Genomic DNA, 18,023 nt, shown 5'->3' on the forward strand with positions numbered 1-18,023 from the left:
ACTTGTTTGCATGCCTATTAGCAGAGCATCTGTTTCTCCACATCTCCAAGAGGGAATGTAAACTTTAAAACATATACAATAGTCAAAGAGGATGTCTCATTGCTTGTATGTCCTTTTCTTTGATTACTACTGAGACTAGACATATTTTCTCATAGTGGTTGACCTATAATCTTAAGGAGAGAACATATTTTTTAGCAAAATTGTTTAAGATCAACTATTACAAATTACATCTTACTCCCATTGCATCCATGTCTTCAGAGTTGTACTAATTCTCAGCCTCCCAGAGTCCATTAAGGGAATTTTTTTTTTTTTTCTTTTGAGACAGAGTCTTGCTCTGTCACCCAGGCTGGAGTGCAGTGGCGTAATCTCGGCTCACTGCAACCTCCGCCTCCCAGGTTCAAGTGATTATGTTCCTCAGTCTCCCGAGTAGCTGAGACTACAGGCGTGGAGCACCACGTCTGGCTAATTTTTGTATTTTTTTTTAGTAGAGATTCACCATGTTGGCCAGGCTGGTTTTGAACTCCTGACCTCAGGTGATCCATGCACCTTGGCCTCCCAAAGTGCTGGGATTATAAGCATGAGCCACTGCGCCCAGTCCTGGCTAATTTTTATATTTTTAGTAGAGATGGGGTTTCACCATGTTAGCCAGGCTGGTCTTGAACTCCTGACCTTAAGTGATCTGCCTGCCTCGGCCTTCCAAAATGCTGGGATTACAGGCGTGAGCCACCATACCTGGCCTATTAAGGGAATTTCTTTTAATGAAGGAAACTGTATTATGATAATAAATAGCCTCGGCTTGTGTGCAGGAGCAATGCCAAGCCTTGCAGTTTAGCCTTCTGTAACTCTGAAGAAGTTACTTAACCTTGCTATACTTCAGCTTAACTATAAAACAGGGTTGATAATACAATAATTCTCATGAGATAGGAATTTTTCAAGCTTTTCCAGTAAGAGGTAGCTATTATTAAAAATGAGAACTGTTTCTCTCCTAATTGCAGGAAAGCCCCAACAGATATAATCAAGGTATGATAGCATAACACTCTTGGAAGCCAGAACTTTTCAAGTCTCAACAAGTTGCATGTTTCACCTCATTATTCAACCGTTTACTGGGTAAAGGAGCAGCATAGATAGTGGGACTTTTTTTTAACGGGGTGTGAGGAAGTTGGCAATGAGATGGCTTGTGCTACTAGCCTAAGAATGACCTCAGGGCCTTGCAGGACACACAGTGCTTGCTGGTCTGAGGCCAGGTGCAGTGGCTCACACCTGTAGTCCCAGCACTTTGGGAGGCCGAGGTAGGAGGATCACTTGAGCACAAGAGTTTGAGATTAGCCTGGTCAACATGGTAAAACTCCATCTCCACAAAAAATACAAAAATTAGCCTGGTGTGGTGGCATGCATCTGTAGTCCCAGCTACTCAGGAGGCTGAGGTGGGAAAATGACTTGAGCCCAGGAAGTCAAGGCTGCAATGAGCTGTGTTCACACCACTGCACTCCAGCCTGGGTGACAGAGTGAGACCCTGTCTCAAAAACAAAAACAGCAAAAAAGGTGCTAGCTGGTCTGGTACTTAGTACTTTAGAAAAGTTGCCCTGGATAACACGGTGAAACCCTGTCTCTACTAAAAATACAAAAAATTAGCCGGGCATGGTGGTGGGCGCCTGTAGTCCCACCTACTCGGGAGGCTGAGGCAGGAGGATGGCGTGAACCCGGGAGGTGGAGCTTGCAGTGAGTGGAGATCGCACAGCTGCACTCTAGCCTGGGTGACACAGTGAGACTCCGTCTCAAAAAAAAAAAAAAAAAAAAAGAAAGTTGCCCTGGAACTGACAGCATAAGTCCTCATCCATTTATTCTCCCTTCTTCCCACAGGGTGAAAGAAAGCACTACTTCAATACTGCTGCTAAGCCTATGTGATCATTCTAAGGTCATTACAAGAATTTGACTTGCCTTTAGCATTGTGCTTGTGTGTCCATCTGCCTGTCTCTCTAGGGATTTAGATTTTCATTCAAAGATTTTTCTGTCACTGAGAATTTAATTCTTGGTATATTTTTGAGAGTCTAAATTTTTTTTCAAGATTTAAAACAATAAGCTTCAAATGTTAGATTGTATCTAGAGTCTTCCACACTGAGGATGTGAGTATGATATAGACTAGCTGTTCACCAGGCTGACCAGGTTGACTGCCAGATGGGTTGTTAGTAGTGCCAGAGGCACCCTGACATCACTCTCTGAACTGCTTTCTCTTTCACATTCTTGTATTTTTCCAGCTGACGGCCCAGAGGGTGGGTGCCAATTCCACCAGCAGCTGCAACTGAAAAGCAAGGTTCAGAAATGTCAGATATCCTCCGGGAGCTGCTCTGTGTCTCTGAGAAGGCTGCTAACATTGCCCGGGCGTGCAGACAGCAGGAAACGCTCTTCCAGCTGCTGATCGAAGAAAAGAAAGAGGGAGAAAAGAACAAGAAGTTTGCAGTTGACTTCAAGACGCTGGCTGATGTACTGGTACAGGAAGTTATAAAACAGAATATGGAGAACAAGGTAAGAAAGGTCACAGCCAAGGTAACTGCAAAATAGTTGCATCTGTGGCTTTCCCCGTCATAGAATAGCATGCCTTTTGCTCCTCACCCCTATCAGTATACTAGCACCTTGATTTCAAGTAAACATCTTGGATTTTTTTCCTCCTTGTCATGATTACAGTATTGATAAAATGTTCATTGCAGGAAATCTTTAAAATACAGAAAATCAAATAAGAAAATAAAAATCACTCACAATTCTAATACCTAGAAATAAACACTTCAGTATAGAACCTTCCACTTACTAATGAATTTCTTCTTAATAAATAATACATGTTTTCTGGAAAATAAGCAAAAATAAGAACCCTCTTAGTCCCACCACTGGAGAAAACCACAGCTATGCTTTGATAAATATTATAACATTTTCCTTCTATGTGTATGTGTGTACATGACACATACAATGTATTGCAACAGAAATAAGAGCACACTGCTTTGTAACCTGTTTTTTTTTTTTTAACTTGATATGTTAAGTCCTACCTTGTGGATCTCATCATTTATCTAATGGTTTCTTCAGTTATGAGATTGTAGCTGGAGACTTAAAGTCTCCTTTATTCCAGTAGAAAAATATTGTTCTTTGTTATAAACACACAAAGATGTTTATATGTTAATATAACAATGATTACGACTCTTTCTGGAGCTGACTAGAGAAACCGTATTAATAAGTAGAAATAATAATACTAGCAGCACTTATAAATGCTATGTGCCAGCCACTATTCTAAAGTCATTAAATATATTAACTTATTTAGCTCTTATAACAATTTGATGAAGAACTACTATTACAATGCAATGGGTGAAAAAAGGGAGGCACAGAGAGGTTGCACATCAAGTAAATGGTAGGGCCAGTTTTTGAACACAGGCAGACTGGCTCCAGGTTCTGTGTTCTTTGCAATATTATATTGCCTTTTATATGATAATCTAACCATTACATTTGGGAGAATAGAACTTTATGGCAGAAAGCATTATAAAATATTGAAATAATTTCTATGAAATTTTCAAAATATTGAGAATCATTTAGAATCGTTTCAGTGAAATCTTGACCACAGGCAAAGAGATGAAATGCCATCATGAAATCTCTACAAACTATACTTTTTCATGTCATATAAAATCTTGCTCTGATAAACTAAATGAAGCAAATTTATTTTTCTTTTTTACTTATCAATATAGTTGGGTGCAAGGGATGGTTGAGCAACTGGATTAAAAATGTATCAACATTAATTTTTATGGGCTAATATTTGCCTCAAAGCATTATAAAAATTTCAGGCAGTTGTTTATTCATGAGCTAAAATAAATGATATTCCATTTTAGCTGTATAAAATATCTTTATTTCATGAGGCTTTTGTCTTGTAATCTCAGAACCGGTCTTTAAGCAGGCTTGGGAGACTGAGTTTCAGCCCTTGATGAATGGGCTGGTTGCCAGCCCTTGTTGATTTGTACTGTCCCACAAAATAATATGAATAATAAGTGTGGTGGGCATTATTAAAGCTATTGGTCATCTGCAAATGACCGAGTTCAAATATTTGAAGCATGTCCTTGCTTTTGTTCCCTGAGAATATGTGTATCAAAATTTAGCACATATTTTGAGAAAAATTATCTTTACTACAGAGAGGATCAGAAGCAAAATGCATCAGAAAGCTTCGTGATCATACAGAGATGACGGAAGATTCTTACTTGACTCCATTTATTCACTCTATATATTGATACTTAAATTATTGGCCAATAAAATCTTTCTCTTTTTTCATATCCCCTTCCTAGCCTGAATGATGATACATCTGAGAGTGGGGAAACAAACACCTGAAAATGAAAACAAAATCTAATGTTATCTATCCTCTAGCTCCTTCTATCCAGTCTCAAGTCGTGCTTTTAGATACTTGATCAACGAAATTGCCTTGTATAAGCTACTGGGATGTTGTTTACGAGCAATAGTTAAAACATGTCCTTTGCAAATATTCGAAATCTATGGCCCTTAAGTAGAAGGATGAAGTTTCTAGAAGTACTTTTGCAAACTAAACAGGACATAAGGGAACCAGGCATCTACCATGATTTTGACTTTCTAGAGGGGCAAAAGAACATAAAAATATTAGAAAATTAAGCACTGAGCCAAGTTGACTTCGTTTTTTTATACTTGGATTGGTTTCTAGAATTGGAAATTTTGGAATTTCAGTTCTGATTGTGCTATTTAATTTGAAATATAAAATTGAAATCTGTTCAGAATTGAGCATATGTGTGGGTTTTTGTTTTGTTTTTCGTCATACTCTGAATCATTCAGTTTCCAGGCTTGGAAAAAAATATTTCTGGAGAAGAATCCAATGAGTTTACTAATGACTTGGGTAAGTATAAGAATCTTAATGTGTCTTTGTAATTTAATTATCATATGGTATTCTAGTCTCCAGTTTATACCATGAACTAAATGTTTGGAAGCCACTTACTGTAAACAACATAATATATTTGAATGTTAAGGTTCATTCAATTTCTACCTCAGAATATCATGCCATTTAACTTAAGTAGAGAGATGTGGTATCTTAGAATAATTTAGCAAGTCCATGTATCATTTTAGATATAAATCTGTGGCATTTAAGTAACTTATAACTCAAGCTTTGGGAAAATTGCATGGCCCTTTGGGAATCTAATGTAAGTTATCAATGCCCCAAAGATGCCCATCTACAAAATTGTGCGGACAATTTCAGATCCTAGGTTTAAACCCATCTGTGCGCTCTTGGGGGAAGTCCATGGACCTTGGCTAAAAGTACAGAGGTGGCCATGGTTCTGAAATACTGTGTGATCTTGAGCAAATCACCTCATCATTTCTCTAAGTCTCAGAACCTCTGTGAAGTACTTGGATTAACTAAAAGCTTCCTTTTAGTACTAAGTTTTTTGGTTTGTTTGTTTGTTTGTTTTTGAGACAGAGTTGCTCTGTTGCCCAGACTGGAGTGCAGTGGCACAATCTCAGTGCACTGCAACCTCCACCTCCTGGATTCAAGCGATTCTCCTGCCTCGTCCTCCTGAGTGGCTGGGATTACAAGCATGTGCCACCACGCCTGGCTAATTTTTGTATTTTTAGTTAGAGATGGGATTTCACCATGTTGGCCAGGCTGGTCTCAAACTCCTGACCTCAGGTAATCTGATTTCTTTCAGAGAAACAATTTTTTTTTTTTTTTAGTTTGTTTGGATTTGTTTAATAGTAGAAGAATAAAATAGTGAACATTAAACACTGATCATGTGACAAATACTTAAATATCTAGAATCACAATTACAAAGAAAAAATGAATTTCTAGATTAACTCTGAAAATTTTTTAGTCTCCTTCATGCACCACATATTAAGATGCACTTAGTTCTATGTTAGTAATAAGGGAAAGAAATCTTTTAAACCTCTGAAGGTTAAAAATAACACTTATGCCTGACTTATAAGCAATCTTACATTTAAAAATCTACGCTTGACTACTTCACAAACAGTTATTTTAATACATCATTTGTCTAGAATTATAGAGGCAAAAGGCATAGCCACATCCATTTTCCTGTTTGTTAAAAGGGCAGAGAAATGTGGAGAGAGGAAGAGGAGAGATGGTGATGATGATATTGCAGGCAAGACCGGATCATAGGAGGGGATTTAGATTTCCCTCTCAGTGGGATGGGAGATCTCTGGCAAATTGCAAGCAAAGGAGTGATATAATTTCTTCCTTTGAATGATCCCATAAGTTTTGCTGAGCCCAGAGTAGGTGTGCAGTAAGTAGCCATTATTAGCTTTATTATTCCCCAACTTTAACAGTCTAATTTACTTTGAATTAAGTTAATTTAACTAAATTTGACTGTTTCTTGCTGATTCAGACATAACTGTAATAGATGTATATTGTGCTTCCCACACTTTACTGGTCATGTAATCGCCTCAGGATCTTGTTAAAATTCAGTAGGTCGGCCGGGCGCGGTGGCTCACGCCTGTAATCCCAGCACTTTGGGAGGCCAGGGCGGGTGGATCACGAGGTCAGGAAATTGAGTCCATCCTGGCTAACACGGTGAAACCCCGTCTCTACTTAAAAAATATAAAAAAATTAGCCGGGCGTGGTGGCGGGTGCCTGGAGTCCCAGATACTCAGGAGGCTGAGGCAGGAGAATGGCGTGAACCCGGGAGGCAGAGCTTGCAGTGAGCGGAGATCGCACCACTGCACTCCAGCCTGGGCGACAGCAAGACTCCGTCTCAAAAAAAAAAAAAAAATTTCAGTAGGTCTGGGGTGGCATCTGAGGTTCTGATTTTTTTTTTTTTTTTTTTTTTTTTGGTTAGATGGAGTCTCCCTCTGTTGCCCAGGCTGGAGTGCAGTGGCACAATCTTGGCTCACTGCAGCCTCCGCCTCCCAAATTCAAGCGATTCTCCTGCCTCAGCCTCCCAAGTAGCTGGGATTACAGACATGCTAAGCTACCTGCCACCACACCTAGCTAATTTTTTTATACTTTTATTAGAGACAGGGGTTTCACTGTGTTGACCAGGGTGGTCTCGAATTCCTGACCTCAAGTGATCTGCTTACCTCAGCCTCCTAAAGTGCTGGGATTACAGGCATGAGCCACCACGCTCAGCCTAAGGTTCTGACTTTCTAATAAGCTCCCAGCTGATATAGACACTGCTGGTCCTTGGAATAAGAAGGGTAGAAGTAGCTACCTAGATAGCTACTAGATAGCTAGGAGTATCTAAAACGTTCCAAAGTGCCATGTTTTCTTAGTTTTTAAGATTTTTTTTCCTCCACTGCTGTCACTTCTTGTTGCTATTAACTTGCCTATTTTTTACCAGCCTCTTCCCTCACTTCTGTCAAGGGCTGAAACCAGATTAATCAAGGGTCTAAGAAGCATGTTTAAAGCGATGGTAAAGCACCTGGCCTCGGTAACTTATCGTTTCATTTGAAGAAGCAGCTTTGCTTATGTTCTGGTTCTCAATGGGCTCCACAGAGGAGAGCTATTTATATGTATACCATTTAGAGGCATAAAGTTTTACTACATTTAAAGATTGGTATATACCATTTTATGTTACTTAGCATAAACAATTTTAAGTTAAAAGCAATATCATATAAGGAGGTAGAAGCACTTCGGTGTGTTGAAAAACCTCCATTCTTTTCAATAACATATTCAGACACGGACAGGGTGACTTAAGTATATAAAAAGTCAAAAGACAAATTTTAAAAAGATTAATGATCAGGAATTCAGGAATTGTTAACTGGCCTATGTATCCCTTAACTGGGATACAAAATTGTGCCCACATGGGCATTTTTCTAGGGAGGTCTTTTGATTCCTGAAACCCATCCCTTACTATTCAGGTTAAGTGCCTGGGTAGCCACTGAGCATCTGACTTGATGAAGCCCCACCAGGTGATTCTGGCAGTCAGCCAGGCGTAGGAACTGCTGGGATGGATATATTGCCCTCAATCTAAGTGCACAGCTTTTGATTCACTCTCTCGCTGGCTCACTCTCTCTCTGTCTCTCTTGCTTGCTCTCTCACTCTCTCTGTCTCAATCTTTGTCTCATTCTCTCGCTGTCTCTCTCGCTCTCTGTCTCTCTTGCTCTGTCTCTCTCTGTGTCTCTTGCTCTGTCTCGCTCTCTTGCTCTGTCTCACTGTCTCTCGCTCACTGTCTGTCTCACTCTTTTGCTCTCTCTCTCGCTCTCTCGCTCTGTCTCGCTCTCTCTCGCTCGCTCTCTGTCTCACTCTTTTGCTCTCTCTGTCTCTCTGTCTCTTTCACTCTGTCTCTCTCAGTCTCTCCCTGAATCTCTCGCTCTCTGTCTCGCTCTGTCTCTCTTGCTCTCTCTCGCTCTTTCACTGTCTCTCTCGCTGTTTGTCTCTCTTGCTCTCTCTGTCTCTTGCTCTCTCACTCTCTTGCTCTGTCTCGCTCTCTCGCTCTGTCTCTCTCTTGCTTGCTCTCTGTCTCACTCTTTCCCTCTGTCTCTTTCACTCTTCCTGTCTCTCTCTCTCTCGCTCTCTGTCTCTCTCGCTCTGTCTCACTCTCTCTGTCTCACTCTCGCTCTGTCTCTCTCTTGCTTGCTCTGTCTCACTCTTTTGCTCTGTCTCTTTCACTCTCCCTGTCTGTCTCTCTTGCTCTCACTCTGTCTCACTCTATCTCGCTCTCTCTGTCTTGCTCTGTCTCTCGCTCTTTCACTGTGTCTCTCGCTCTCTCTGTGTGTCTCTCTCTCACTCTCTTGCTCTGTCTCTCTCGCTCTTTCGCTCTGTCTCGCTCTCTGTGTCTCTCGCTCTCTCTCTGTCTCTCTCTCTCGCTCTCTCTGTCTCTCTCACTCTTTAGCTCTCTCTATCTCTCTCTGTTCTTTCTCCACTGAAACTCTTGAAATGTAATGGCTTATCGTGTGGCTTTACCCTAGGGGAAAAGATTACCTTGAGGTTGTGTTCAACAGAGGAAGAAACAGCAGAGCTTCTTAGCAAAGTCCTCAATGGTAACAAGGTGGCATCTGAAGCATTAGCCAGGGTTGTTCATCAGGATGTTGCCTTTACTGACCCAACTCTGGATTCCACAGAGATCAATGTTCCACAGGACATTTTGGGAATTTGGGTGGACCCCATAGGTAAGTATAGGAAAGTATGTTTGTTCTTATTTGCAATCTTTTTTTTGGTGGTGGGGTTGGGGATGGGTGTTGGAAAAATAAAAATTATTGAGTGTAGTTTAACTCTGCTAGAAGTTTTTAAAATTTTAAAGTTTTAAAACAATGAGAGTTGAGGTGTATGTGTCATGTGTTCTGTATATATACATATATATTATAGCCGTGTGTATATATATACATATCTATAACAGGTGTGTGTATATACACACACATACATACAGGCACACATGCAAAGATGAATTAACTTATCTTCAAAAGACTTCAGGGACCAGACTGGTAAGTAAATGAGAGAATGAAGTGAGAGCAGTTATGACCAATTGAGCACACATGCCATTTAAAGAGCACTTAGCTTTAGCAGATTGTTGCCATATGGGAGTACAGGCCAGCTCTTCAGATTTTTAAAGAGAAACCAAAATCCAAGGTTTTCAGCGATATAGCCCAATTTCTAACCGTTAGCTACTAATTCAGTTAAACAAGGAAAAAATCAAAAAAACACAGTACAGGTCAAGCAAAAAGCTGAATGTGACGCATGAGCAGTTTGTGAGCCCTGCATGAGCTCTACATTTTTTTTGGTCATGATTGTGATAGAACCATAATGTATAATCCATTGTTTTGAAAATGTAACCCTTTTTTTTGAGACAGAGTTTCGTGTTGCACACAGGCTGGAGTGCAGTGGCACAGTCAGAACTCACTCACTGCAGCCTTGTCCTCCTGAGCTCAAGCGATCCTCCTATCTCAGCTTCCCAAGTAGCTGGGACCCAAGTAGGTGGCACAGTTGCATGCCACCTCACTAGGCTAATTTTTTATATTGGTTTTAGAGAAGGAGTTTTTACCATGTTTCCCAGGCTGGTCTCGAACTCCTGGGTTCAAGCGATCTGCCTGCCTCGGCCTCCTAAAGTGCTAGGATTACAGGCATGACCTACCATGCCCAGCCAGCCTTTATCTTCAATGATGCTATTAATACAAGTTCTAGGTAATAATTTTAATAAGCTCCCCCCTTCCTTTTTTTTCTTCCCCACCCAACACAATGGGACCATTCAAGGACCAGGCAAACTCCTCTCTGGGCCCTTCCCATCCTACAGGTGCATTCACAGGATGATACTGAAATGGGTTTAATCTTCAGATAATTATATCACATTCAGCCAGTGGATGATATATGGAAACTAAAAACCTTTCCCCAAATCTTTGATCATTTAAGGGTAAATTGGCATCAGTTATAGTTTCTGAGGGACAGAGATCTCCTGTTTTTTGGTTCCACCCTGAATTGATTCTGTTTTTGAGCTATTTGAGTCTTTTGCCAGGCACATCCTTAGCCGTGTGTTGACTCCCTAGACATTGGCAGTCAGCTGCTGGCATGTACATCTCTTAAGGGGAAACCTAGTTTCTCTGCCTCTGTTTCATAGGAGCTCCGTTAATTTCTTTTTTTGGTGCCACCATCATTGTCTCTTTCTTCCTTCTAACTTGAGGGACCAAATAATAATAGTAAAAGATAATATTACCTGTGACCTGTTACAGGAGGGGGGCTTTTCTTTTTTTCTTTTCCTTCTTAAAATGTTTGTGGGTACATAATAGGTGTATATATTTATGGGGTACATGAGATGTTTTGACACAGGCACGCAATGTGAGATAAGCACATCATAGAGAATGGGGTATCCATCCCTTTGAGCATTTATCCTTTGAGTAATAAACAATCTAGTTACACTCTTTATTTTAAAACGTACAGTTAAGTTCTTATTGATTATAGTTACCCTATTGTGCTATCAAATAGTAGGTCTTTTTTTTTCACCCATTGGAAGGAGGCTTTTCCATCTCACATTGTACCAGTCCTCTGATTAGTAGTATTTCTAAAATAATCCCACCAATTATTCTGGTTATTACTTTTTCAATGCTTTTGATAAGTAACAAATATTTGAATGCCTGTTATATACAAATTGCTATGCCACAGGAACTATAGACACATCCCCTCCCTTCAAGAGTTCTCACAGTCAGGAAAATGAAACACAAGCAATTTAAAAGTAAAGTACAAGAGGCCAAATAACAATTCAATACAGTGACATCCAAAGGTAAAAAATTATTGGTTACCAAATCAGTAGAAGAGAGAAGTCATATGGAACAGAGTCTTCTAAATGATCTTTACCTGAATCCAAACACATTTGTTTCCTTTTTCAGATTCAACTTATCAGTATATAAAAGGTTCTGCTGACATTAAATCCAACCAGGGAATCTTCCCCTGTGGACTTCAGTGTGTCACCATTTTAATTGGTGTCTATGACATACAGACAGGGGTTCCCCTGATGGGAGTCATCAATCAACCTTTTGTGTCACGAGATCCAAACACCCTCAGGTAAAAGGCAAATATTTTTGGTATGTTATGGTTGTTAGAACTTATGACCTCAGCTTTGCTTGTTGTTAGGATTATCACTATATGACATTCCCATGACTTAACACATGGGAGTGTTGCCATTGAAAGTCTGCATATTTGAATTAAAGTTCTATTTTCAATCTTGGATTTGCGTAATTTTATTTCAGGCCAAGTGCATGCTGGTAGAAATTTTAAAATTAATACTATCCTGTAGAAATCATAGTTTTACATTTGGAATATAGTAATCCTGTTCCCTGTTTCTAGAATCCACTCAAAACCAGATAAGTAGAGTGGTGGTAACACTGCCTTCCAATACATTGGGAATAAGACAGCTGCCATCGCTGTATAGCCAGTTGAACTTTGGTATAATTTTAGAAGTTCAAAACAAAATGTGAAAATTATCCAATGAAAAGATTGGTAGGCATGGCCAGGATCAGAACCTAACTCACACTCCCTTTCTGCCTCCTCCCTTCCACTCTTCCATGCAGTCTTAAACAGAGCGTAGAGAGCGGCCAAGACTCAGCTGCCTCTGATCCATGGCCTGTGCTTTGGGGTTGACTCCAGGGCATGGCAAAGTCCAGGTGGAACAAGCAGTTCAGCTTTTTATTGAAATAGGTCATATTTTTTCACTTATATAGGATTACATATTTTTATTGAACCTGAGCTGCTTCAAGTAACAATCATTTGCTCTTTAATAGTCATAAGTTTATACCTCTTAAGTTTTAATATCTTCCCCCTACCCCCACCATCTTCCAAACTAAAAATAGATTTCTGCTATCTTTAAAAGGTTAATAAGAAATTAAAAAGAATTGGAACAATATGCAGACATAATCATGGCCTAGAAATGGAGGTGGTCAACAAAATAGTTTATGGCACAGATTCAGAGTGAGACTTTGTGGGTTTGAATGCAGATTCTACCACTTTCTAGCTGAGTGGGCCTCAGCAAGCTACTTACTTTCTCTAAGCCTGTTTCCTATCTGTAAATATGTAACAACATAGACAGTAAGTTAAGCATTGATAAAGGGAAGGTGCTATAATTATTGTGGTTGCCAAAACTAATAACATTGAGTCCATCTTTCTTTGTGTTGGAAGCCAACGTGAAACTAGTGAATAAGAATGAAAAGGAGTTACCAAATAAAGAAAAACTTGTTATAAGGATTGTAGAATATTTGCAGATCAAAAAGAGATATCACTTTTCTATTCCTTTTTCCCTACTAAACTTTAAATACTAAAAGTTGTAATGAAATTTTGCAATGGTTCTGGAAGCTGGAAACCCCATAAATGTTTTAGTGTTGTCCTAGATTGATGTGATAATGCCATAAAATTGAAAGCATTTCTAATTGCAACAACTCAGGCAGCTGCATGCATATAAGTAACTTTCTGAAATAAACTAGCTACCTGATATCTATTCCTAGGCTTAAAGGTGTTAAGATTCACCATGTTATGATGAATTGTGTATTTCTTCATATCATTAAGTTTGAAAGTGACATGAGTAATGAAAAACAAATGTGATAATCATCACCAATTGAAATTTTTCTTCTACAGGTGGAAAGGACAGTGCTATTGGGGCCTTTCTTACATGGGGACCAACATGCATTCACTACAGCTCACCATCTCTAGAAGAAACGGCAGTGAAACACACACTGGAAACACCGGCTCTGAGGCAGCATTCTCCCCCAGTTTTTCAGCCGTAATTAGTACAAGTGAAAAGGAGACTGTCAAAGCTGCATTGTCACGTGTGTGTGGAGATCGCATATTTGGGGCAGCTGGGGCTGGTTATAAGAGCCTATGTGTTGTCCAAGGCCTCGTTGACATTTACATCTTTTCAGAAGATACCACATTCAAGTGGGACTCTTGTGCTGCTCATGCCATACTGCGGGCCATGGGTGGGGGAATAGTAGACTTGAAAGAATGCTTAGAAAGAAATCCAGAAACAGGGCTTGATTTGCCACAGTTGGTGTACCACGTGGAAAATGAGGGTGCTGCTGGGGTGGATCGGTGGGCCAACAAGGGAGGACTCATTGCATACAGATCCAGGAAGCGGCTGGAGGCATTCCTGAGCCTCCTGGTCCAAAACCTGGCACCTGCAGAGACGCATACCTAGAGGAACTCTAACCCCGGTGTACCTGTATAAACTGAACTGTGAAACTGTTTCGATTATCTCTGTTTTTTGAGGATGGCTTTGTCCTGTTGCTGGTTAACATTCACCTTCCTCTTTTGAGGAGTATTTTTCCATTATGTATTCATAATAATGTTAATTTCAATAAATGACATTCATGCAGCAATTATATTGGTGTATGAAATTCTTACAGTGAATATTGTGCTGTTAGTGCTGCTTGAAACATTTCAATAAAATATTGACCAGGAGCAGTGGCTCATGCCTGTAATCCCAGGACTTGGGGAGGCCAAGACGGGCGGATCACGAGGTCAAGAAATCAAGACCATCCTGGCCAACATGGTGAAACCTCATCTCTACTAAAAATATAAAAATTAGCTGGGCTTGGTGGTGTGTGCCTGTAGTCCCAGCTACTCAGGAGGCTGAGGCAGGAGAATCGCTTGAACCCGGGAGGCATAGGTTGCAGTGAGCCAAGATTGTGCCACTGCACTCCAGCCTGGTGACAAAGCGAGACTGTCTCAAAAAAAAAAAAAATTGATGAACGAGGAAAAAATCCTGTTAAATTAGTAAAACTATGCTAAACATCTAAGCGATAGAAATTTCTCTGAAATATAAGGGAGAATACAGGAGGGGTTTGCTTGAGTTTTGTTTCCTCTCGAAGGGAAAAATCTGCAATTTTAGCCTGTTGGCAGAACATTTGGAACTTAATCTGCGTAAGTTAGCCAAGTTTATGTACTTTTAACAGTATTCTTGTATTTCTTATAGGAAGTAAAGCCTGGAACACTGTGGGCTCCCCCTTTGCAGAGACAGGGAGGGAGAGACAGGGATACACACACACACACACACACACACACACACACACACACACACACACACACACACACAGTGAAAGACACAGACAAACAGACACATATACACACACAGAAGCAAAAGAGTACAACGAGTAGAGGTTTCTGCAATTTTTGCATATTTACTACACTTTACCAAAAACCAGAGGTGGACTTTAGATATATACAACCCTTGTGTACCAGCATCCCACAGTGAATGTTCTCTGAAGTGGACATAAAGTACTTTTTCTGTATTCTCTGTGGCAGGCCTGGTAACCAGAGAGTGCCAACTGCAGGGATCAAATCCTCGGCTCTGACTTCATTCTGCCCTACGCCCCCTGGGGGCCAAAGGATGTTTCTACAGATCCTCTATTTACAAATGCATGAAAATAACAATCTTATTTTCTGATGTCCTTACACTTAAAAATTTTTGACAAATTACATTTATGTCATATGATATGATGCTTTGAAATATGTATATATTGCAGAAGGGCTAAATCAAACTAACATTACCTTACATTTTTTTTTGTGTGTGTAGTGAGAACACTTAAAATCTGTTAGCAATTTTCAGGTAAACAATACGTTGTTATTAACTATAGTCACCATGTCATAGGATCTTTTGAACTTATTCTTCCTGTTAACTAGAATTTTCTATCCTTTGACCAACATCTCCCAAACACTCCAGCCCCTGATAACCACCATTCTACTCTCTGCTTCTGTGAGTTTGACTTTTTCCGTTTCCATGTGTAAGTGGGGCCGTGTGGTATTTGTCTTTCTGTGCCTGGCTTATTTTACTTAACAATGTCCTTCAGGGTCATCCAAATGACAAGATTTCTTTTTTTATGGCAGAATAGTATCCATTGTGTATACATATTAATACCACATTTTCTTTACCCATTCATTCATATCTTGGTTGATTTCATATCTTGGCTATTGTCAATAATGTCAAAATGAGCATGGGAGTGGAGGTATCTCTTTAACATACTGATTTCTTTTCGTTTTTTTTTTTTTTTTTTTTTTTGAGATAGGGTCTCACTCTGTCACCAGGCTGGAGTGCAGTGGAATGATCATGGCTCACTGCAGCCCCGACCTCCTGGGCTCAAGCGATCCTCCCACCTCAGCCTCCTAAGTAGCTGGGACTATAGGTGCATGCCACCATGCCTGACTAATTTTTGTGTTTTAGTAGAGATGGGGTTTTGCTATGCTTCCCAGGCTGGTCTCGAACTCCTAGGGCTCAAATTTCTCAATTGGAGGGGTCAAAAGCTGGATGGAAGAGGGAATCATTATATTCTGTGAACATCTATAATGTATATTATTCACCATCAATCTTTGCAGAAAAGCCAAAGCCCTTTCTTTAAGCATGTGCCTCTGATGGGTCCGCATTGTTTTTCTTGCGGAAGCCACAACCAGGTGACTATGATTTCTAGTTTTAATTTCTGTAGAGGAAGAACTTAAAAATATTCCATTTTTACAGTGGTGTTTGTTTTTGAGACAGAGTCTTGCTCTGTCACCCAGGCTTGAGTGCAATGGCACGATCTTGGCTCACTGCAACCTCTGCCTCCCAGGTTCAAGTGATTCTCCTGCCTCAGTAGCTGAGCATAAATCTCAGCTACTCTCCTGAGTAGCTGAGATTACAGGCACTTACCATCATGCCCGGCTAATTTTTGTATTTTTAGTAGAGACAGGGTTTCGCCATGTTGGCCAGGCTGGTCTCGAACTCCTGACCTCAGGTGATCCATCCACCTTGGCCTCCCAAAGTGCTGGGATTACAGGCATGAGCCACTGCGCCTGGCCACAGTTTTCTTACCAACTAATTTTTTGGTTCACCTTTACCCACACTTACTAAAGCCTCCAATTCTTTGTTTTCAAACCCACACTCCATTACTTTACATTATATTAATTTAATTATTAGAAATAAAATTGGAATATAGAGTTGTGGAAAGAAGTAAACAATTTTTTTTTTTTTTGAGATGGAGTCTCACTCTGTCACCCGGGCTGGAGTGCAGTGGTGTGATTTTGGCTCACTGCAACCTGCACCTCCCGGGTTCAAGCAATTCTCCTGCCTCAGCCTCCCTAGTAACTGGGATTACAGATGCCTGCCACTATGCCCAGCTAATTTTTTGTATTTTTAGTAGAGACAGGGATTCACCACGTTGGCCAGGCTGGTCTCAAACTTCTGACCTCATGATTCACCTGCCTTGGCCTCCCAAAGTGCTGCCACTGCACCCGGTCAACAATTCTTGGTATGCAGGCAATTTATCTGATGGGAACAGGAGCTGGAGGTAGTGATGGAGGGGTGTTCTACAGAGGAGCCTCTCGGCCATGAAAGTCAAGTGTCTTTTGCATCAGTCTGTGTTTTACAGGAGGATGGAGAGATTAGTCTGCCAGGTCACTTAGACACAGAGTAGTACAAAGAGAGCCTCAACTGCACATCAAGAAGAGCAGTCTTTGGGAATCCAAGTCAACATCCCTTCCTTTCTTGCTCTCACAACCTATATGCAATCACTCAGGAAACTCTCTGGTCTCCACTTTCAAAAATATATCCAGAATTCAGCTATTCCACATCACTGTCCTATACCCCACCCTGCTCCATGCCTTTTTATGCATCACTGGGATTATTGCAATAAACTTCTAACTTGCCTCCATACTGTTCATTCTCAAGACAGAAGCCAGAGTGATCTTTTTCAAACACAGATGAGATCATGTCCCTCTTCTGTTCAAAATTCTCCAAAGCACAATAAAATACCATCTTACACCAGTCAGAATGGCCATTATTAAAAAGTAAAAAAACAAAAACTGATGTTGGCAAGGATGTGGAGAAAAAGAGATGCCTATACACTGATGATGGGAATATTAATTAGTACAACCTCCATGGAAAAGAGTATGGAGATTTCTCAAAAAACTAAAAGTAGAACTACCATTCAATCCAGCAATCCCACTATTGGGCTACCCAAAGGAAAAACAAAATAATCACCTCAAAAAGACATTTGCACTCATGTTTATCACAGCATTCTTCACAATATCAAGGTTAAGGACACAACATAAGTGTCCATCGACGGATGAATAGATTTTTTAAAAATGCAGTATATACATATAGAATACTACTCGGCCATAAAAAAAATCATGTTTCTTACAGCAACACGGATAGACCTGGAGGCCATTATCCTAAATGAAATGACTTAGAAACAGGAAGTCAAAACTGCAGGTTCTCACATAAAGGTGGGAGCTAAATAATGGGTACACATGGACACGCAGTGGAATAATCAACATTGGAGACGTAAAAAGGCTGGGGTGTGAAAGGAGGTAAGGGATGAGATGCTACCTATGGAGTACAATGTGCACTATTTGGGTAATGGGTACATTAAAAGCCCAGACCTCATTGCACAATGTATCTAAATAACACAACTGCACTTATGCCCCTAAACCTATAAAAATAAAAAAGAAATAAATTTAAAAAGGAAAGGCAAAAAATGCTTCCAAATGTTTCCTTGGCTCTCTTAGGGAAAAAGCCAAAGTCCTCATATAGCCTATAAGGCCCACATTCCACCCTTCCTTCTCATCTGCTCTTACTCTCTGCTAT

The 18,023-nt window shown here is 40.2% G+C and overlaps 1 protein-coding gene across 7 annotated transcripts in view; it reads left to right on the top strand.

Annotated features, from left to right (window-relative positions):
• INPP1 (inositol polyphosphate-1-phosphatase) overlaps positions 1–13,788 on the top strand; it is a 30,992-nt gene extending 17,204 nt beyond the window's left edge. For 5 of the 7 annotated variants that reach the window (XM_019022042.4, XM_055379243.2, XM_004032961.5 and 2 more), the window contains 5 exons: positions 2,256–2,523; positions 4,825–4,885; positions 8,902–9,102; positions 11,308–11,482; positions 13,046–13,788. In XM_019022042.4, the coding sequence (XP_018877587.1) occupies positions 2,320–2,523; positions 4,825–4,885; positions 8,902–9,102; positions 11,308–11,482; positions 13,046–13,604 (1,200 nt within the window). In that variant the 5' untranslated portion in view covers positions 2,256–2,319 and the 3' untranslated portion in view covers positions 13,605–13,788. Of the gene's footprint in view, positions 1–1,860; positions 1,916–2,255; positions 2,524–4,824; positions 4,886–8,901; positions 9,103–11,307; positions 11,483–13,045 lie in introns of all 7 variants that reach the window. The other 2 variants (XM_055379242.2, XM_019022043.4) reach the window with 1 other exon arrangement.
• Positions 13,789–18,023: the final 4,235 nt, after the last annotated feature.

The sequence above is a fragment of the Gorilla gorilla genome, chromosome 11 (assembly GCF_029281585.2).
Source record: "Gorilla gorilla gorilla isolate KB3781 chromosome 11, NHGRI_mGorGor1-v2.1_pri, whole genome shotgun sequence".
Classification (NCBI taxonomy): Eukaryota; Metazoa; Chordata; class Mammalia; order Primates; family Hominidae; genus Gorilla; species Gorilla gorilla.